This window comes from Ascaphus truei (genome assembly GCF_040206685.1).
Source record: "Ascaphus truei isolate aAscTru1 chromosome 2 unlocalized genomic scaffold, aAscTru1.hap1 SUPER_2_unloc_2, whole genome shotgun sequence".
Taxonomy (NCBI): Eukaryota; Metazoa; Chordata; class Amphibia; order Anura; family Ascaphidae; genus Ascaphus; species Ascaphus truei.
In genome coordinates, this window is record NW_027453816.1 from 534,572 (window position 1) to 557,510 (window position 22,939).

Below are 22,939 nucleotides of genomic sequence, written 5' to 3' on the forward strand. Positions count from 1 at the left end.
TGAGCTTTGTCTGTGTTTTATGTTCTGTCTCTGGTTTTAAACTTTCTACATTTCTCATCAGAGTCAAACCAGATGTGTGTGTTCCCCAACCAATATATCTGATTCAGACTACTGTAGGTGAATGTCCCCAGATGCAAATCCATTGGTAGTTCCTAACACCTGCTGAGGCTCCCAGGGAGAGGTGGAGGAACTGTTGCTGTAGAGTTGAATGATGTTATGGTGACATGGAGACAGATGAGAACAATGGTCCCATTGAGTTTGGCTTTCTATTCAATGGTTTCGATAGTAATAGAGAATATACAGTTCATAGAACACAGAATATACCTTTGGCCCATGAAACCATAGGAATAGGAAGTATTACAACAGAGAACTGGAAAAAAATCATTTATACGGAAAATAAATATATATATATATATTCAACATAAATAACTTTGCTTCCCATATCTGTCTCCCAGTCACTAGGTTTAAACCTCTCTTAATCTAGTACAATAGCTCCCTCCACCTCTCTCCATCTCTCTGCACCTCACTGGCCCTTTACATTTCCAATGGTCCCTCCAGCTGCCGGGTGCCGTTGCGAGACAAGACAGAAATAGAGGGAGGTGCATGTAAATGTTCCACAACTGGAGACAAAGTAGCTTTATCAGAAGACATAAAATACAGGAATGGAGAAATCTGTGACTTTGGAGTAGTCTGGTGGACTATGAAGTGGAAGACAGAGCGGGAGACAGAGCGGGAGACAGAGCGGGAGACAGAGCGGGAGACAGAGCGGGAGACAGAGCGGGAGACAGAGCGGGAGACAGAGCGGGAGACAGAGCAGGAGAGAGAGTGGGATACAGAGCGGGAGACAGAGCGGGAGAGAGTGGGATACAGAGTGGGATACAGAGCGGGAGACAGAGCGGGAGAGAGTGGGATACAGAGCGGGATACAATGATTCATGTATCATAGTGTTAGAGTTCCCTGAGTGAGCCCTCACCAAGTGATTGCATGAGCTATGTACTGTATTTGGTATCCCACGTGATGTGACATTGATACAAAAGGGACATATAGCTCATTGAATCTGTCACTCTCACCCTGAGTGACACAGAGACAAGGGGACCTATGGCACATTGAATCTGTCACTCTCACCCTGAGTGACACAGAGACAAGGGGACCTGTGGCTCATTGTCAGACAAAGTAACATCCACAGATACAGGAAAAACACTGGAGAGGGGGGAAGAGTTACTCTAATTATGTTCTGTAACTAGTAGATATATTCTATATATTAAATATACCCTGTATCTAGCAAATATATAGAGTGCATCTGTACTAGTTAAAGAGTATCTGTTAGTTACGGAGTATGTTTACAAGTTCCAGTTTATCTTTACTAATTACATAATATCTTTACTAATAACAGAGTATTTTTTACGAGTTACAGAGTACCTTGCTAGTTACAGCATATCTTTGCTAGTTACTGAGTATATTTACTAGAAACAGTATATAACCGTGCCTGTAACAGTATCCCGCTCTGTATCCCACTCTGTACCCACCCTGCAACCCACTTACACTGTGTGCAGGGCCCCACTCTGTCTCCCCCACTCTGTCCCACATGTTACAGACCCACTTACACTGTGTGCAGGGTCCCACTCTGTCTCTCCCACTCTGTCTCCCCCACTCTGTCTCCCATGTTACAGACCCACTTACACTGTGTGCAGGGTCCCACTCTGTCCCCCCCCACTCTGTCTCTCCCACTCTGTCTCCCCCACTCTGTCTCCCATGTTACAGACCCACTTACACTGTGTGCAGGGTCCCACTCTGTCTCTCCCACTCTGTCTCCCCCACTCTGTCTCCCCCAATCTGTCCCACATGTTACAGACCCACTTACACTGTGTGCAGGGTCCCACTCTGTCCCCCCCCACTCTGTCTCCCCCACTCTGTCTCTCCCACTCTGTCTCCCCCACTCTGTCTCCCCCACTCTGTCTCCCCCACTCTGTCCCACATGTTACAGACCCACTTACACTGTGTGCAGGGTCCCACTTTGTCTCCCCCACTCTGTCTCCCCCACTCTGTCTCCCCCACTCTGTCTCCCCCACTGTGTCCCACATGTTACAGACCCACTTACACTGTGTGCAGGGTCCCACTCTGTCTCCCCCACTCTGTCTCCCCCACTCTGTCTCCCCCACTCTGTCTCCCCCACTCTGTCCCACATGTTACAGACCCACTTACACTGTGTGCAGGGTCCCACTCTCTCCCCCACTCTGCCTCCCACTCTGTCTCCCACTCTGCCTCCCACTCTGCCTCCCACTCTGCCTCCCACATGTTACAGACCCACTTACACTGTGTGCAGGGTCCCACTCTCTCCCCCACTCTGCCTCCCACTCTGCCTACCACATGTTACAGACCCACTTACACTGTGTGCAGGGTCACACTCTCTCCCCCACTCTGCCTCCCACTCTGCCTCCCACTCTGCCTCCCACTCTGCCTCCCACTCTGCACATGTTACAGACCCACTTACACTGTGTGCAGGGTCCCACTCTCTCCCCCACTCTGCCTCCCACTCTGCCTCCCACTCTGCACATGTTACAGACCCACTTACACTGTGTGCAGAGTCCCACTCTGCCTCCCACTCTGCATATGTTACAGACCCACTTACACTGTGTGCAGGGTCCCACTCTCTCCCCCACTCTGCCTCCCACTCTGCCTCCCACTCTGCACATGTTACAGACCCACTTACACTGTGTGCAGAGTCCCACTCTGCCTCCCACTCTGCACATGTTACAGACCCACTTACACTGTGTGCAGGGTCCCGCTCTGTATCCAGGTTATCTACCTCCCAGGGATGTGTCATTACCTTCCATGCAGGTGTCTATACAAATTAACCCCTTATCTCCTGATACCTTCACCACCAAGTGTTACCGTTATCTGGTTACCACCACACGGTGCCCCCACCAATCGCTCAGACCCACCCAGGACTATTTTACATTATGTTATAGGTCTGTCGGTTTTTCTGTGCACATTTATTTTTACTATTTAACAATAAAATGGAGTTTTATATTATGTCATATTAATTGATCTTGAGTGTATTCAGCAGTGCTGGCCCTGTGTGCCTTTATTACTTGTGTACCTTCCTGTGTGCCTTTATTACTTGTGTACCTTCCTGTGTGCCTTTATTACTTGTGTACCTTCCTGTGTGCCTTTATTACTTGTGTACCTTCCTGTGTGCCTTTATTACTTGTGTACCTTCCTGTGTGCCTTTATTACTTGTGTACCTTTATTACTTGTGTACCTTCCTGTGTGCCTTTATTACTTGTGTACCTTCCTGTGTGCCTTTATTACTTGTGTACCTTCCTGTGTGCCTTTATTACTTGTGTACCTTCCTGTGTGCCTTTATTACTTGTGTACCTTCCTGTGTGCCTTTATTACTTGTGTACCTTCCTGTGTGCCTTTATTACTTGTGTACCTTCCTGTGTGCCTTTATTACTTGTGTACCTTCCTGTGTGCCTTTATTACTTGTGTACCTTCCTGTGTGCCTTTATTACTTGTGTACCTTCCTGTGTGCCTTTATTACTTGTGTACCTTCCTGTGTGCCTTTATTACTTGTGTACCTTCCTGTGTGCCTTTATTACTTGTGTACCTTCCTGTGTGCCTTTATTACTTGTGTACCTTCCTGTGTGCCTTTATTACTTGTGTACCTTCCTGTGTGCCTTTATTACTTGTGTACCTTTATTACTTGTGTACCTTCCTGTGTGCCTTTATTACTTGTGTACCTTCCTGTGTGCCTTTATTACTTGTGTACCTTCCTGTGTGCCTTTATTACTTGTGTACCTTCCTGTGTGCCTTTATTACTTGTGTACCTTCCTGTGTGCCTTTATTACTTGTGTACCTTCCTGTGTGCCTTTATTACTTGTGTACCTTCCTGTGTGCCTTTATTACTTGTGTACCTTCCTGTGTGCCTTTATTACTTGTGTACCTTCCTGTGTGCCTTTATTACTTGTGTACCTTCCTGTGTGCCTTTATTACTTGTGTACCTTCCTGTGTGCCTTTATTACTTGTGTACCTTCCTGTGTGCCTTTATTACTTGTGTACCTTCCTGTGTGCCTTTATTACTTGTGTACCTTCCTGTGTGCACCTACGCTGATCCCTTTAACATACTTTACACTCGCTGAGCAGGAGTTTCCTTTTCTGTTTTTGACTAGTTACTAAGTATCTTTACTAGTTACAGTACATCTTTGCTAGTTACTGAGTATCTTTACTAGTTACAGTACATCTTTGCTAGTTACTGAGTATCTTTACTAGTTACAGTACATCTTTACTAGTTAGTATGTCTTAGCTAGTAACAGAGTATATTTACTAGTAACAGTACATCTTTGCTAGTTACTGAGTATATTTACTAGTTACAGTACATCTTTACTAGTTAGTATGTCTTAGCTAGTAACAGAGTATATTTACTAGTAACAGTACATCTTTGCTAGTTAGAATAGGTTAACTAGTTACAGTACATCATTGCTAGTTACAGTATCTTTCATAGTTACAGAGTATCTTTGCTAGTTACAGAGTATCTTTACTAGTTACAGAGTATCTTTACTAGGTACAGTGTAGGTTTACTAGTTACAGAGTATCTTTACTAGTTACAGAGTATCTTTACTAGTTACAGAGTATCTTTGCTAGTTACTGAATATCTTTACTAGTTACAGTGTATGTTTACTAGTTACAGAGTATCTTTAATAGTTACAGTGTATGTTTACTAGTTACAGAGTATCTTTGCTAGTTACTGAATATCTTTACTAGTTGCAGAGTATCTTTAATAGTCACAGTGTATGTTTACTAGTTACAGAGTATCTTTAATAGTTACAGTGTATGTTTACTAGTTACAGAGTATCTTTGCTAGTTACTGAATATCTTTACTAGTTACAGAGTATCTTTGCTAGTTACTGAATATCTTTACTAGTTACAGAGTATCTTTAATAGTCACAGTGGATGTTTACTAGTTACAGAGTATCTTTAATAGTCACAGTGTATGTTTACTAGTTACAGAGTATCTTTAATAGTTACAGTGTATGTTTACTAGTTACAGAGTATCTTTGCTAGTTACTGAATATCTTTACTAGTTACAGAGTATCTTTAATAGTCACAGTGTATGTTTACTAGTTACAGAGTATCTATAATAGTTACAGTGTATGTTTACTAGTTACAGAGTATCTTTGCTAGTTACTGAATATCTTTACTAGTTACAGAGTGTCTTTAATAGTCACAGTGTATGTTTACTAGTTACAGAGTATCTTTAATAGTTACAGTGTATGTTTACTAGTTACAGAGTATCTTTAATAGTTACAGTGTATGTTTACTAGTTACAGAGTATCTTTAATAGGTACTGAATATCTTTACTAGTTACAGAGTATCTTTGCTAGTTACTGAATAACTTTACTAGTTACAGAGTATCTTTGCTAGGTACTGAATATCTTTACTAGTTACAGAGTATCTTTAATAGTCACAGTGTATGTTTACTAGTTACAGAGTATCTTTAATAGTTACAGTGTATGTTTACTAGTTACAGAGTATCTTTGCTAGGTACTGAATATCTTTACTAGTTACAGAGTATCTTTGCTAGTTACTGAATAACTTTACTAGTTACAGAGTATTTTTGCTAGTTACTGAATATCTTTACTAGTTACATAGTATCTTTAATAGTCACAGTGTATGTTTACTAGTTACAGAGTATCTTTAATAGTTACAGTGTATGTTTACTAGTTACAGAGTATCTTTGCTAGTTACTGAATATCTTTACTAGTTAGAGTATCTTTGCTAGTTACTGAATATCTTTACTAGTTACAGAGTATCTTTAATAGTCACAGTGGATGTTTACTAGTTACAGAGTATCTTTAATAGTCACAGTGTATGTTTACTAGTTACAGAGTATCTTTAATAGTTACAGTGTATGTTTACTAGTTACAGAGTATCTTTGCTAGTTACTGAATATCTTTACTAGTTACAGAGTATCTTTGCTAGTTACTGAATATCTTTACTAGTTACAGAGTATCTTTAATAGTCACAGTGTATGTTTACTAGTTACAGAGTATCTTTAATAGTTACAGTGTATATTTACTAGTTACAGAGTATCTTTGCTAGGTACTGAATATCTTTACTAGTTACAGAGTATCTTTAATAGTCACAGTGTATGTTTACTGGTTACAGAGTATCTTTAATAGTTACAGTGTATGTTTACTAGTTACAGAGTATCTTTAATAGTTACAGTGTATGTTTACTAGTTACAGAGTATCTTTGCTAGGTACTGAATATCTTTACTAGTTACAGAGTATCTTTAATAGTCACAGTGTATGTTTACTAGTTACAGAGTATCTGTAATAGTTACAGTGTATGTTTACTAGTTACAGAGTATCTTTGCTAGGTACTGAATATCTTTACTAGTTACAGAGTATCTTTGCTAGTTACTGAATAACTTTACTAGTTACAGAGTATCTTTGCTAGTTACTGAATATCTTTACTAGTTACAGAGTATCTTTAATAGTCACAGTGTATGTTTACTAGTTACAGAGTATCTTTAATAGTTACAGTGTATGTTTACTAGTTACAGAGTATCTTTGCTAGTTACTGAATATCTTTACTAGTTACAGAGTATCTTTGCTAGTTACTGAATATATTTACTAGTTACAGAGTATCTTTGCTAGTTACTGAATATCTTTACTAGTTACAGAGTATCTTTTATAGTCACAGTGTATGTTTACTAGTTACAGAGTATCTTTAATAGTTACAGTGTATGTTTACTAGTTACAGAGTATCTTTAATAGTTACAGTGTATGTTTACTAGTTACAGAGTATCTTTGCTAGTTACTGAATAACTTTACTAGTTACAGAGTATCTTTGCTAGTTACTGAATATCTTTACTAGTTGCAGAGTATCTTTAATAGTCACAGTGTATGTTTACTAGTTACAGAGTATCTTTAATAGTTACAGTGTATGTTTACTAGTTACAGAGTATCTTTAATAGTTACAGTGTATGTTTACTAGTTACAGAGTATCTTTAATAGTTACACAGTATCTTTAATAGTTATGGTGTATGTTTACTAGTTACAGAGTATCTTTAATAGTTACACAGTATCTTTAATAGTTATAGTGTATCTTTACTAGTTACAGAGTATCTTTGCTAGTTACTGAATATCTTTACTAATTACAGAGTATCTTTACTAGTTAGAGTATCTTTACTAGCTACAGAGTATCTTTACTTACGTTCATCACAGTTGAAACCGCTAAATCCAAAAGGACACCTAGAAAACAGAAAGGGATTTTCTGAGTCACATTTCCGCTTCCTATGGAGAAATCGGTCCCAGAAGTGCAGAATACCCAGTGATCCAAATGTACAAAGCACGGACCTGGTGAGATAAGACGCCCTCCCGCACAACTTAGTGACACGGCTCTGAATCCACGTCTGCTCCTTGTGATCATTTATAACATTGTATATTGGCTTATTTTTATTCACATGTGGTGTCACCATTGGACTTGACCTATCCAGGAATAGATCCTCTTTGCGGCTCACGTAACAAAGCGCTTAATGCGTGAAACGCGTTGGAGGATTACCATTGTGCAACTCAATGTTGCTAGTGGCTCCGTTTGGTGAATAATACCCCTATTCATCAGCAAATTCTGTCTGGATCCCTGTTTTTTTATATCGGAGCGGTGCTCTCCATGTTCCTGTTCTGCAGGTCACCTATCCTCTACATTGTCCACGGAGACGGCCGGCCACGTTTTTTTCCTAGGTCAGGTGCAGTGAGTACGGCCATTGCGACATTCATCTTTTCTACTTGCTGATGTCTGCCTGGTTGGGGCTATCACTGTGAGGGATCGGGGAGGGAGCGGCTGCTCGGGTCGCCCTGAGTCTTCACTGGACTTTGACTTCCTTTGTCTATACTCCCATATCATGCTCAGTGTGTGTTGCTCAGACCCTCGCTTTCTTCAAGTGCTACTGCAGGGTCATCATTATTCATTGGGGGAACACTGCTCAAAATAACCAGGTTCATATGTATAATTTACTTCTCTCTCCCCTGTGCCTCATCCTTTATTATCTATAGGGTACTGAACATATGGACTTTTTATTGTGGTTAAGGACCCCGGGATTCTGCTCCAGCCGGGCAGCACTGGTTTGGGACTACTCGTCTCTGGGTTTCACAATGGATCTCGTAGTATTTTGTGTCAAATCTCAGATACATAAATTGTTATTTTGAGTTGTTTTTATCCGACTGCAGCTGCACGTGTGGGTCACGCGATTGTTACTATTTGTGTAATCCTTTTAACACTGTCACATATTGTGATGTTATGGATGGATTGCAATTATTTGTGGTACATTGAGCTTTTTTCGCTCTCTCAGGTCCCCTTGTTGTACCTGTGCGATCACCGGGAGAGTAACATGGGAAATGAGCGTGACACAGATACACATACCAATGTCTCTTGTTGCCTCAGTTTGTGATTTGGCGAAGGAGTTACATGAGGCACAGATTATAATGAGATGTAGCAAATTCTGCACCTCTGCGTTGCCCTTTTTATCTCGGCGTCAAAAAATCCGCCAGGTCTGAGGTGGCGAAAACGTTCTTGTCTAGAAATCTGCAGCAGAAGTGAGAATCTGGACAAGCGAGCATGGTACGTATTGTAGGGCACACATGGTGCCGAGCGCTAAAACTAGTTATACCCGTTATTGGGGAGTCACCCTGATGCAATCTGCAGCTCATGTCCCCAGACCACCTGTGCCTCGTTCTGTTTGGATAATAACATGGGGGCACGGAGTCGGGTAAGGAATAACACCCCCCTGTAATGACGTGACGCGGTTACTACAAACCTCAGGCAGCGGTTCTCCTTCAGCTGGAATCCAGTGTCACAAGCTGGAAAAATAACAGAAACACATGAACCCAAGAGCCCAACAACACCAAGGTGTCCACATGACTGCAGAGTATCAACCTGTGCTAGTTTAGTATCTTAGTACTGTGCCCGTGTGTTGTTGTTGTAGGTTCCTGCCCTTCTTGTACTGTGCTGCAGAATATATTAAATAAATAATAATTTCCTATTTCTATAAATCCATTCATCATTCAGATTAACCCCTGCACTTCCAGGCGGACCTGCAATGCATTGCACAGTAATATGATAACATGCTAAGTAATGTGTGTGTTACACGTACGGATGAGAGAACCGTTCAAATCCGATCAGCGGATCCTCCTTGGGTTTTTTTTGTTGTTGTACCAAATCCAATCCGCGCACCAAAACCCATTTGTGGAACTAAAAAAATGCAAGAAGATACCCCAAAGTCTGGCTTTGGATCCAATCCGGTCGGATTTTTAAGAATCTGAAGTTAGATTTGAATACCTGAAAGAAGGAGGTGGAGGGCGGTCACCCAAATAAATTAGGGAGCGATGCCTGTGCTGATAAAGAAGCATACCTGAGGTACCCTGGGTGATATGCAAAGTATATTTAAAAAAATCACATCCCATACTTCCTAAAAGGCTGTCCATAACAACTACATAGAGTTGACCAGCCTAAGGCACCCAGTGACTGGAAGGGTGTCAGACCCAACAGGATTAGAACCCACAACCTCTGTTATTCAGAACAACAGCTCTAGCAGTGTGGGCAAAATCAGCTGATACTGTGGCTTGCACCACTGTCACAGTAACACAGCTCTCCTTCTCACCGAGTGCTCATACCTGTACAAAGCACTTCACCCTCCTCTGGGATAGAGAAGCTTACCTAATAAGCAGTCTTCTGCCATGAGACACCTTCTGGCGTGGGAAGACGCCTTACTGTCCTTTCATTTGAATAGGCTGTAATCTATTCTAGCACTGAATGGTTCTGCTTTACTAAGCAGAGCACCACTTAGTAAATATGGCCCACTGTTTTTATTCTGTATAATATTAGAAGTCCTAACTCAAGTCACCAGGTCACTTTGTTATATTATTTTCTCTCTTCCCCTTGTTTTTACTTGTGCACGTCAGAAAACACGTTATATTTAACCTCGCCTGGCCTCGGTAACTCAGAGCCCTCCGTACATATTATTATTACTGTGTGCTTGAATTCCTTTCAAGGTTACAATCCTTATCAAAGTTCCAAAACATAGATTTTCCTTGGAGATATGGTGTGACAGTGACTGTGATGCCATCAGCTGGTTTAGTCCACACTGCTAGAGCTGCTGCCCAGAGTATCCGAGGCTGTGGGCTCTAATCCTGTTGGGTCTGACACAATTCCAGATGCCTTAAGATTGTCAACTCTATATAGTGGTTATGGACAGCCTTTTAGGGAGTGTGGTATGTGACTCATTTAAATATAATTTGCATATCTCCCAGGGTAGATCCTTTTTCAGCACAGACATCTCCCTAATTTATTTGGAGGGAGGTTTGAGGGGATATATATGCACAAGTGAAGATATTACTAAATTGCAACTCCTCTTCCTCCTCCTCCTCATCATCATCCTGCAATCTGCCGGACGGATTTTTACTTGAATCTGCCTTTTTGAGACGATTCTGTGAAAATCCGCGGCTGAAAGGGAGTGGCCAATCCACGTTGGATCTGGGTGGAAATTTCGCCCATCTAGAGGTAGAAGTCCTTTAGTAGCCGGGAGGCCTTTGACACTAGAAGCACAAACTGCCCCATGATACATGAGAAGTGTGGAAACATGAAATAAACAGGTTATTAGGAAATAAAACATTAAATAATTAACCACACAAATTACCAGCTGCATCCCACTGGCGTCAATGGATTTCCCTATGGGACGCTTCAAAGAGAGGAGAAGAACGGAGGACCACGCTCCTTACAGCAAAATCATCATGGGCAATCCTCAAAACTATAAACGACAGGAAACGCACAATCTACTAACCGTGCCCCAATAGTGATACTATATTACAGTATTCTCTAACCGTGCCTGTAACCGGGACTTATCCCTGTTTAAATAAAACTACCTCTGAATACTCTGAGGAATCCAGCAGGGAGCTGGTTAATTGCAGCCAGCCAATTAACCAAACTCCACCTGGCTAATCAGAGCTCTAGAAAAGCCTCCTGTGAGAAACTGACAGGAGAGATTCCTTAGCACACAACTGTACTGACACAGTGCAGAGACTCCTAAGCACACAAGGGTGCTGAAAAAGGAGAGCAAAGACAGAGGAGAGAGCCTTGAAGCACACACCAGGGCCGTGTGCTGACAAGAGACTTCTTGGGAGCAGCAGGACTAAAATGTCTGCATCTGGAGAAACCGGAGACGCCGGACCAGCATATTCAGATAAGACTTACTTATAACATATTTATCAGGGAGCAATATATGTGTTTTGGACAGGAAACTGGCTTATCCAGCCAGTCACAGATAGTTAGGGCATATACTGTCTATTTAGACTCCAAAGTGGAGTAGGTGCTATTTTATTTAGTTTTTTTTAATGCTGTACAGTGTTTAAAGGGACAGGCTCAATAAAGCCAGGTTTTTATTTCACCCAAATCGGTCTCCATGAGTGTACCTCTGCACACATCTCTTACGTTGCCCCAATAGTGAAACTATATGACTTATTCTCTAATGGTTCAGAGACAGAATGTGACTGCTATTGATGCCCAGTTTAATGGTCAGTGCAGTTTCCATTGTCCGTTGCTTTGAGGAGTGACGATACAAAGAAGGACTGGCAGGTCTGACTGAGACCTTCAGCTGTGGAGCGGGAAGCTATATAGGCTGGCTTGGGGTGAGCTCGGGATGGGCTCGGGGTGAGCTCGGGATGGGCTCGGGGTGAGCTCGGGGTGGACTCGGGGTGGACTCGGGGTGAGCTCGGGATGGGCTCGGGGTGAGCTCGGGATGGGCTTGGGATGGGCTTGAGGTGAGCTCGGGGTGAGCTCGGGATGGGCTCGGGGTGAGCTCGGGATGGGCTCGGGGTGAGCTCGGGATGGGCTCGGGGTGAGCTCGGGATGGGCTCGGGGTGAGCTCGGGATGGGCTCGGGATGAGCTCGGGATGGGCTCGGGTGAGCTCGGGATAGGCTCGGGATGGGCTCGGGGTGAGCTCGGGATGGGCTCAGGGTGAGCTCGGGATGGGCTCGGGATGGGCTCAGGGTGAGCTCGGGATGGGCTCGGGATGAGCTCGGGGTGGGCTCGGGGTGAGCTCGGGATGGGCTCGGGGTGAGCTCGGGATGGGCTCGGGGTGAGCTCGGGATGGGCTCGGGATGAGCTCGGTGTGAGCTCGGGGTGGGCTCGGGATGGGCTCGGAGTGAGCTCGGGATGGGCTCGGGATGGGCTCGCGGTGAGCTCGGGATGGGCTCGGGATGGGCTCGGGGTGAGCTCGGGGTGAGCTCGGGATGGGCTCGGGGTGAGCTCGGGGTGAGCTCGGGATGGGCTCAGGGTTGGCTGAGGGTCCAGATCATGACACAGAATGAAAAATGTTGGTTTACAGATCATGTTCTCACAACACTTTCAGTCTTACAGTCTTTTGGGATAAGCGTAACAAAACCAGAACTGTCTGAGCCTGTCCCTGGTAATCAGAGCCGGCGAGAGCCAAAGAAATGAGAATTGGGGATTGTAGACTGAAAAATGGCTTTAAATTAAATAATGAGTCCCTTATTCATAAAACGCCTCTGCTAAACGCCTGGTAACGTATTCTCCCCTTGCGGAGACCCTGCAGAATGCACCTCCTCTCTTACTCATGCCTTCGGGGATGTAGGCTGAATTGCGTGTGTGCAGCTGTAGATCACACATGGAGCCGGGACCAGAGCGGGTGTGAAATCCCTGTATATACCGTCATCGGATTCATGATCCATCAGTCCGTTAAAATGCATCACAACTAATGATAAATGTACACCGGACTCGCTGTCCTTCCCCTGCCCTGTACCATGGAAGGTTCTGGTCATTTATTGACGGTATCATTCAGAACAACAATGTGCGTCGGCACACAAGGTTTCATGGGGTTTCCCTCCCTTCATCAGGTGGGAATGAAGATACGGAAACCCCATAATCTGCAGCGCATCAGGATGACATGTATCACGGCCCAAGGTACTGATCTACGCTCTCACTGAGATGTGAGCGAGTGTTTCAATATTTATGTCAACTGGCTCATGATGTTCACAACTCACCTCTGCAGGAGCGATCGTCAGCGTGCAACTTATAATAACCTGGCCGGCAGTCACATGTCACCAAACCATCCTGACATAGACAGGCGCTGGAGGAGGAGTCACACATCTCAAAATTACAGAGACTCAGACCTGGGAGCAGGGCAGGGAGAGAGGGGAGAGAAATGGAGAGGGAAAGAGAAGGAGAGAGCAGGACAGCAAGACAGGAGAGAACAGGAGAGAGAGAGAGAGAGAGGGGGACAGAGAGAGAGAGGAGGGCAGAGAAAGAGAGAGGAGGGCAGAGAAAGAGAGGAGGGCAGAGAAAGAGAGGAGGGCAGAGAAAGAGAGATGAGGGCAGAGAAAGACGATGATAGAGAGGGACAGGGAGAGAGGAGGATGATAGAGAGGGACAGAGAAGGGCAGAGAGAGAGAGAGAGGAGGATAGAGAGGGACAGACAGAGAGAGGAGGAGGGAGAGAGAGAGAGAGAGAGAGAGAGAGAGAAAGACAGAAAGAGAGGAGGATAGAGCAGGAGAGAGGGGGGGATCGAGGGGGACAGAGAGAGAGGGGGGGATCGAGGGGGACAGAGAGAGAGGGGGGGATCGAGGGGGACAGAGAGAGGGGGGAATCGAGGGGGACAGAGAGAAAGGGGGGGATCGAGGGGAACAGCGAGAGAGGGGGGATCGAGGGGGACAGAGAGAGAGGGGGGATCAAGGGGGACAGAGAGAGAGGGGGGGATCGAGGGGGACAGAGAGAGAGGGGGGGATCGAGGGGGACAGAGAGAGAGGGGGATTGAGGGGGACAGAGAGAGAGAGGGGGATCGAGGGAGACAGAGAGAGAGGGGGATCGAGGGGGACAGAGAGAGAGGGGGGGATCGAGGGGGACAGAGAGAGAGGGGGGGATCGAGGGGGACAGAGAGAGAGGGGGATCACAGGGGACAGAGAGAGAGGGGGGGATCGAGGGGGACAGAGAGAGAGGGGGGATCGAGGGGGACAGCGAGAGAGGGGGGGATCGAGGGGGACAGAGAGAGAGGGGGGATCGAGGGGGACAGAGGGAGAGGGGGGATCGAGGGGGACAGAGAGAGAGGGGGGATCGAGGGGGACAGAGAGAGGGGGGATCGAGGGGGACAGAGAGAGAGGGGGATCGAGGGGGACAGAGAGAGAGAGGGAGATTGAGGGGGACAGAGAGAGAGGGGGATCGAGGGGGACAGAGAGAGAGGGGGATAGAGAGGGAAAGAGAGAGAGGAGGATAGAGAGGGACAGAGGGAGAGGAGGATAGAGGGGGACAGAGGGAGAGGATAGAGGGGGACAGAGGGAGAGGAGGATAGAGAGGGACAGGGGGAGAGGATAGAGGGGGACAGAGGGAGAGGAGGATAGAGAGGAGCAGAGGGAGAGAGGAGGATAGAGAGGAACAGGGGGAGAGGAGGATAGAGAGGGACAGAGGGAGAGGGGGATAGAGAGGGACAGAGGGAGAGGGGGATAGAGAGGGACAGAGGGAGAGGATAGAGAGGGACAGAGAGAGAGGGGGATAGAGGGAGAGAGAGGGGGAGGATAGAGGGGGACAGAGAGAGAGCGGGATAGAGGGGGACAGAAGGGGAGGATAGAGGGGGACAGAGAGAGAGAGAGGAGGATAGAGAGGGACAGAGGGAGAGGATAGAGAGGGACAGAGGGAGAGGATAGAGAGGGACAGAGAGAGAGGATAGAGAGGGACAGAGGGAGAGAGAGGAGGATAGAGAGGGACAGGGGGAGAGGATAGAGGGGGACAGAGGGAGAGGAGGATAGAGAGGAGCAGAGGGAGAGAGGAGGATAGAGAGGGACGGGGAGAGGAGGAGAGAGAGGGACAGAGGGAGAGGGGATAGAGAGGGACAGAGGGAGAGGATAGAGAGGGACAGAGAAAGAGGGGGATAGAGAGGGACAGAGGGAGAGAGGATAGAGGGGGACAGAGAGGGAGAGGATAGAGAGGGACAAAGGGAGAGAGAGAGAGGAGGATAGAGGGAGAGGATAGAGAGGGACAGAGGGAGAGGATAGAGAGGGACAGAGAGAGAGAGGATAGAGGGGGACAGAGAAAGAGGGGGACAGAGGGAGAGGGGGATAGAGGGGGACAGAGGGAGAGAGGAGGTTAGAGAGGGACAGAAAGAGAGGAGGATAGAGGGGGACAGAGGGAGAGGAGGATAGAGAGGAGAAGAGAGAAAGAGAGAGAGAGAGAGGAGGAGGATAGAGGGGAACAGAGAGAGAGCGGGATAGAGGGGACAGAAGGGGAGGATAGAGGGGGACAGAGAGAGAGAGAGGAGGATAGAGAGGGACAGAGGGAGAGGATAGAGAGGGACAGAGGGAGAGGATAGAGAGGGACAGAGAGAGAGGATAGAGAGGGAGAGAGAGGAGGATAGAGAGGGACAGGGGGAGAGGATAGAGGGGGACAGAGGGAGAGGAGGATAGAGAGGAGCAGAGGGAGAGAGGAGGATAGAGAAGGACAGGGGGAGAGGAGGAGAGAGAGGGACAGAGGGAGAGGGGGATAGAGAGGGACAGAGGGAGAGAGGATAGAGGGGGACAGAGAGGGAGAGGATAGAGAGGGACAAAGGGAGAGAGAGAGAGGAGGATAGAGGGAGAGGATAGAGAGGGACAGAGGGAGAGGATAGAGAGGGACAGAGAGAGAGAGGATAGAGGGGGACAGAGAAAGAGGAGGATAGAGGGGGACAGAGGGAGAGGGGGATAGAGGGGGACAGAGGGAGAGAGGAGGTTAGAGAGGGACAGAAAGAGAGGAGGATAGAGGGGGACAGAGGGAGAGGAGGATAGAGAGGAGGATAGAGAGGAGAAGAGAGAAAGAGAGAGAGAGAGAGAGGAGGAGGATAGAGAGGGGGAGAGAGATAGAGGAGGATAGATCGGGAGACATGATGATAGAGAAGGACCGAGGGAGAGGAGGAGAGAGCAGGACAGGGGGAGAGGAGGAGAGCAGGACAGGGGGAGAGGAGGAGAGAGCAGGACAGGGGGAGAGGAGGAGAGCAGGACAGGGGGAGAGGAGGAGAGAGCAGGACAGGGGGAGAGGAGGAGAGAGCAGGACAGGGGGAGAGGAGGAGAGAGCAGGACGGGGAGAGGAGGAGAGAGCAGGACAGCGGGAGAGGAGGAGAGAGCAGGACAGGGGGAGAGGAGGAGATAGCAGGACAGGGGGAGAGGAGGAGAGAGCAGGACAGGGGGAGAGGAGGAGAGAGCAGGACAGGGGGAGGAGGAGAGAGCAGGACAGGGGGAGAGGAGGAGAGAGCAGGACAGGGGGAGAGGAGGAGAGAGCAGGACAGGGGGAGAGGAGGAGAGAGCAGGACAGGGGGAGAGGAGGAGAGAGCAGGACAGGGGGAGAGGAGGAGAGAGCAGGACAGGGGGAGAGGAGGAGAGAGCAGGACAGGGGGAGAGGAGGAGAGAGCAGGACAGGGGGAGAGGAGGAGAGAGCAGGACAGGGGGAGGAGGAGAGAGCAGGACAGGGGGAGAGGAGGAGAGAGCAGGACAGGGGGAGAGGAGGAGAGAGCAGGACAGGGGGAGAGGAGGAGAGAGCAGGACAGGGGGAGAGGAGGAGAGAGCAGGACAGGGGGAGAGGAGGAGAGAGCAGGACAGGGGGAGAGGAGGAGAGAGCAGGACAGGGGGAGGAGGAGAGAGCAGGACAGGGGGAGAGGAGGAGAGAGCAGGACAGGGGGAGAGGAGGAGAGAGCAGGACAGGGGGAGAGGAGGACAGAGGAGTAGAGAAGAGAAAAGAAAATGTAAATTATGTTAATGGAAAAACAACTGCGCTGAGACTGGATCAGCTGCCTACCAGGCTAAGGCTGCGGTCCCAGTAATGTCTGTGACACGCGCGCCCGGCGGGGGGGGGGGGGCGGCGCGTGTCACAGCGCTAACCGCGATCTGCGGTCTGACAGGGAGAGGGGAGCGTGGTCGGGGATTTGCGGGGGCGTGGCCATTACGTCACGCGGCTGGTTCGCCCTCATTGGGTGAACCGCCGGTGGGGGCGTGGCCACGCCTCCGTCGCTAGGAGTAAACTCAATTTGATTGAGTTGGGAAAAACCCTGCCGCACGGCGCGGATGCACCTTCTGCGTGACGGTGCGTACTGGGCCCAGCCCCACTGAGGGGCGGTGCTTACACGCACAGCGCACGCAGCGCCGTGTGCACAGGGTGTACTGGGACCGCAGCCTAAGGCTGCGCTCATGGTGAGGGCGTTGCTACATGTGTGCGCATGCGTGCATGTTCGGGACTCTCTTATGCCACGTTATTGAAGGTACTGGGGGCGATGTAGCGCGTCGACACTGTTGCAGTTTGGAGATACAAGTACATTTGTCTTTCCAGGCTGCAGTCGCGTGACGGCAGTATCACATGAGCTGATTCAGCCAATGAGGGCGAACCAGCTCTGTGACGTGTCCGTGATGCGTTCGCCACGCCATCTGCCACGCCTCCCCAATCTCCTGCAGCCAAGTGCACATAGCGCTGTGGCTGCAGGAGTGCACGCGGACACAAAGGGTACTGAAGTCCTGCTGCAGAAACATACACTTTCATAAGAGCTCCAACGCCGTGCTGGCACTCTCACTCTGGCCCCTTAGCCCGGAATAAAGGGGACTTGGGAGAGACACTGACACACAACCGCTCAGGGAATGGTGTGTATACGTATTGTGACTGTATGTGGATGATTCTCCCGTTTGGGGATTATATATATATATATATTTATTTATTGTATGTATGTTATATGTATTTATTTATTTATAGATATCTGTGTGTGTAGACGTTTCCAAGAAATACATTCTGGTTACGAAAAAGACCCCAGACAGATAGTGTCCTATTCTCTGACCTTCCGGCCACGTGCTCAGAGTGGGATAGCACTGCTCAGAACGGGGAGTAGGACTCGAGCCCCACCTTAGCATATAGAACTCAGTCTAAGGGAAATAACGAGGGGTTACACACCTTTTTATATTTCCATTTAAATATATAATTTTTTTATTTTTCTCTGACCAAGTCGGACTCATTTAAGCTCTTTCCCTCTTCCTTGCTAAACAATATATTATCTTTTATATGTAAAGAAAACATTCTTTTTTTTTTTACCAAGAAAGAGCCCTATGGCCAGGTCCACAACGTAAAATCCGGGCTCGTAACGGGATGTTACTTAAAACAAGAACGGACCTTATGTTCCCTGAGTGAATAAGGAGTCCTCAAAGCTAATTATATGCAAAAACACCGTCCAAACGACATGTCATTAACACAGGATTAACGACATGTCATTAACACAGGATTAACATCCCGTTATTTTAGCATAATGTTATTATCGTCCAAGAGTGTTGTGACGGTACTGTATAAGCCCATGTGTATTTATACACGGCTCAGATCACCACCCACCGTTAATTAACCTGTCTCCAGTTAACTTCCCATTTTCCCAGAATCCTTGACGAGGGGGATGTTTTGCCTGGGTTGGCCAAGAGATTTCCTGCATCCTCACCCAGAAAGTCGAGCTTTACAATTGCGTGTCCCACTAATAAGAATAAACCCAGGCAGTGCCTCTTGGGCGCTCCAGTATTGTCCACCTGGTTTCATGTCTTCATGAGACGGGAGTCCGGTTCTGGTATAGACGGGTTACTCTAACGTCTCAGGAGCATTAGAACATGCTACAGTACTTCTAGCTTTTTAGGAGTCAAATTGTGGCTCCGTTGCAAGTTTCAAATGCTTCGAAGATGAATCTAGAATCCAACACAAGATATGAAAGATTCCTCACGCTTCTCCCCAATATAGAGAGAGAAGAAACCTTTCCCCAGACTTACTCTGATAGGAGTCTCCGATGAAGGCTGCAGTGACACAGCGGGGGCCTCCTCTGGTGCACAGGAGATGTTGGAGCATTAGAGCGTCCTGCAGGTGTTGTGCAGTCACAGGGTAGAGTGCTGAGAAGTAGTGCAGAATCACCACGCTCTCCTCTCCCGGGCTGGAGGAAACACAGTCACCATGTTAACCCTTTGATATGTTACCGTGCGGTAAATGGAAGCAGGTGTGAGGACTCGCAGACACTCGTGGGTTCTCTGTGTTTCCAATCATGAATCAATTAATGTAACCAAAGCGCCCTGACAAATATATAACATTCTGGGGCGAAGCCCCCCGCTGCAGAAAGGACCGGCAACTTCTCCTGTCATTAACCAAAGCGCCCTGACACATACACACGTCCTGGGGAGAAGCCCCCCGCTGCAGAAAGGACCGGCAACTTCTCCTGTCATTAACCAAAGCGCCCTGACACATACACACGTCCTGGGGAGAAGCCCCCCGCTGCAGAAAGGACCGGCAACTTCTCCTGCAATTAACCAAAGCGCCCTGACACATACACACGTCCTGGGGAGAAGCCCCCCGCTGCAGAAAGGACCGGCAACTTCTCCTGTCATTAACCAAAGCGCCCTGACACATACACACGTCCTGGGGAGAAGCCCCCCGCTGCAGAGAGGACCGGCAACTTCTCCTGTCATTAACCAAAGCGCCCTGACACATACACACGTCCTGGGGAGAAGCCCCCCGCTGCAGAAAGGACCGGCAACTTCTCCTGTCATTAACCAAAGCGCCCTGACACATACACACGTCCTGGGGAGAAGCCCCCCGCTGCAGAAAGGACCGGCAACTTCTCCTGTCATTAACCAAAGCGCCCTGACACATACACACGTCCTGGGGAGAAGCCCCCCGCTGCAGAAAGGACCGGCAACTTCTCCTGTCATTAACCAAAGCGCCCTGACACATACACACGTCCTGGGGAGAAGCCCCCCGCTGCAGAAAGGACCGGCAACTTCTCCTGTCATTAACCAAAGCGCCCTGACAAATATACAACGTTCTGGGGTGAAGCCCCCCGCTGCAGAAAGGACCGGCAACTTCTCCTGTCATTAACCAAAGCGCCCTGACACATACACACGTCCTGGGGAGAAGCCCCCCGCTGCAGAGAGGACCGGCAACTTCTCCTGTCATTAACCAAAGCGCCCTGACACATACACACGTCCTGGGGAGAAGCCCCCAGCTGCAGAAAGGACCGGCAACTTCTCCTGTCATTAACCAAAGCGCCCTGACACATACACACGTCCTGGGGAGAAGCCCCCCGCTGCAGAAAGGACCGGCAACTTCTTCTGTCATTAACCAAAGCGCCCTGACACATACACACGTCCTGGGGAGAAGCCCCCCGCTGCAGAAAGGACCGGCAACTTCTCCTGTCATTAACCAAAGCGCCCTGACACATACACACGTCCTGGGGAGAAGCCCCCCGCTGCAGAAAGGACCGGCAACTTCTCCTGCCATTAACCAAAGCGCCCTGACACATACACAGCGTCCTGGGGAGAAGCCCCCCGCTGCAGAAAGGACCGGCAACTTCTCCTGTCATTAACCAAAGCGCCCTGACACATACACACGTCCTGGGGAGAAGCCCCCCGCTGCAGAGAGGACCGGCAACTTCTCCTGTCATTAACCAAAGCGCCCTGACACATACACACGTCCTGGGGAGAAGCCCCCCGCTGCAGAAAGGACCGGCAACTTCTCCTGTCATTAACCAAAGCGCCCTGACACATACACACGTCCTGGGGAGAAGCCCCCCGCTGCAGAGAGGACCGGCAACTTCTCCTGTCATTAACCAAAGCGCCCTGACACATACACACGTCCTGGGGAGAAGCCCCCCGCTGCAGAAAGGACCGGCAACTTCTCCTGCCATTAATCAAAGCGCCCTGACACATACACACGTCCTGGGGAGAAGCCCCCCGCTGCAGAAAGGACCGGCAACTTCTCCTGTCATTAACCAAAGCGCCCTGACACATACACGTCCTGGGGAGAAGCCCCCAACTGCAGAAAGGACCGGCAACTTCTCCTGTCATTAACCAAAGCGCCCTGACACATACACACGTCCTGGGGAGAAGCCCCCCGCTGCAGAAAGGACCGGCAACTTCTCCTGTCATTAACCAAAGCGCCCTGACACATACACACGTCCTGGGGAGAAGCCCCCCGCTGCAGAAAGGACCGGCAACTTCTCCTGTCATTAACCAAAGCGCCCTGACACATACACACGTCCTGGGGAGAAGCCCCCCGCTGCAGAAAGGACCGGCAACTTCTCCTGTCATTAACCAAAGCGCCCTGACACCTACACACGTCCTGGGGAGAAGCCCCCCGCTGCAGAGAGGACCGGCAACTTCTCCTGTCATTAACCAAAGCGCCCTGACACATACACACGTCCTGGGGAGAAGCCCCCCGCTGCAGAAAGGACCGGCAACTTCTCCTGTCATTAACCAAAGCGCCCTGACACATACACACGTCCTGGGGAGAAGCCCCCCGCTGCAGAAAGGACCGGCAACTTCTCCTGTCATTAACCAAAGCGCCCTGACACCTACACACGTCCTGGGGAGAAGCCCCCCGCTGCAGAAAGGACCGGCAACTTCTCCTGTCATTAACCAAAGCGCCCTGACACATACACACGTCCTGGGGAGAAGCCCCCCGCTGCAGAAAGGACCGGCAACTTCTCCTGTCATTAACCAAAGCGCCCTGACACATACACACGTCCTGGGGAGAAGCCCCCCGCTGCAGAAAGGACCGGCAACTTCTCCTGCCATTAATCAAAGCGCCCTGACACATACACACGTCCTGGGGAGAAGCCCCCCGCTGCAGAAAGGACCGGCAACTTCTCCTGCCATTAACCAAAGCGCCCTGACACATACACACGTCCTGGGGAGAAGCCCCCCGCTGCAGAAAGGACCGGCAACTTCTCCTGTCATTAACCAAAGCGCCCTGACACATACACACGTCCTGGGGAGAAGCCCCCCGCTGCAGAAAGGACCGGCAACTTCTCCTGTCATTAACCAAAGCGCCCTGACACATACACGTCCTGGGGAGAAGCCCCCAACTGCAGAAAGGACCGGCAACTTCTTCTGTCATTAACCAAAGCGCCCTGACACATACACACGTCCTGGGGAGAAGCCCCCCGCTGCAGAAAGGACCGGCAACTTCTCCTGTCATTAACCAAAGCGCCCTGACACCTACACACGTCCTGGGGAGAAGCCCCCCGCTGCAGAAAGGACCGGCAACTTCTCCTGTCATTAACCAAAGCGCCCTGACACATACACACGTCCTGGGGGAGCCCCCCGCTGCAGAAAGGACCGGCAACTTCTCCTGTCATTAACCAAAGCGCCCTGACACCTACACACGTCCTGGGGAGAAGCCCCCCGCTGCAGAAAGGACCGGCAACTTCTCCTGCCATTAACCAAAGCGCCCTGACACATACACACGTCCTGGGGAGAAGCCCCCCGCTGCAGAGAGGACCGGCAACTTCTCCTGTCATTAACCAAAGCACCCTGACACATACACACGTCCTGGGGAGAAGCCCCCCGCTGCAGAAAGGACCGGCAACTTCTCCTGTCATTAACCAAAGCGCCCTGACACATACACACGTCCTGGGGAGAAGCCCCCCGCTGCAGAAAGGACCGGCAACTTCTCCTGTCATTAACCAAAGCGCCCTGACACATACACACGTCCTGGGGAGAAGCCCCCCGCTGCAGAAAGGACCGGCAACTTCTCCTGTCATTAACCATAGCGCCCTGACACATACACACGTCCTGGGGAGAAGCCCCCCACTGCAGAAAGGACCGGCAACTTCTCCTGCCATTAACCAAAGCGCCCTGACACATACACACGTCCTGGGGAGAAGCCCCCCGCTGCAGAAAGGACCGGCAACTTCTCCTGCCATTAACCAAAGCGCCCTGACACATACACACGTCCTGGGGAGAAGCCCCCCGCTGCAGAAAGGACCGGCAACTTCTCCTGCCATTAACCAAAGCGCCCTGACACATACACACGTCCTGGGGAGAAGCCCCCCGCTGCAGAAAGGACCGGCAACTTCTCCTGTCATTAACCAAAGCGCCCTGACACATACACACGTCCTGGGGA

The 22,939-nt window shown here is 49.1% G+C and overlaps 1 protein-coding gene across 8 annotated transcripts in view; it reads right to left on the bottom strand.

The window, feature by feature from the left end:
• The window catches only part of LOC142473266 (uncharacterized), a 111,926-nt gene that overhangs the window by 42,125 nt on the left and 46,862 nt on the right, over positions 1–22,939 (bottom strand). For 7 of the 8 annotated variants that reach the window (XM_075580465.1, XM_075580462.1, XM_075580461.1 and 4 more), the window contains 4 exons: positions 18,817–18,974; positions 13,063–13,191; positions 8,822–8,864; positions 7,222–7,259 (listed from right to left, as the gene is read on the bottom strand). In XM_075580465.1, the coding sequence (XP_075436580.1) occupies positions 7,222–7,259; positions 8,822–8,864; positions 13,063–13,191; positions 18,817–18,974 (368 nt within the window). Of the gene's footprint in view, positions 1–7,220; positions 7,260–8,821; positions 8,865–10,699; positions 10,811–13,062; positions 13,192–18,816; positions 18,975–22,939 lie in introns of those variants that run through there. The other variant, XR_012790018.1, reaches the window with a different exon arrangement.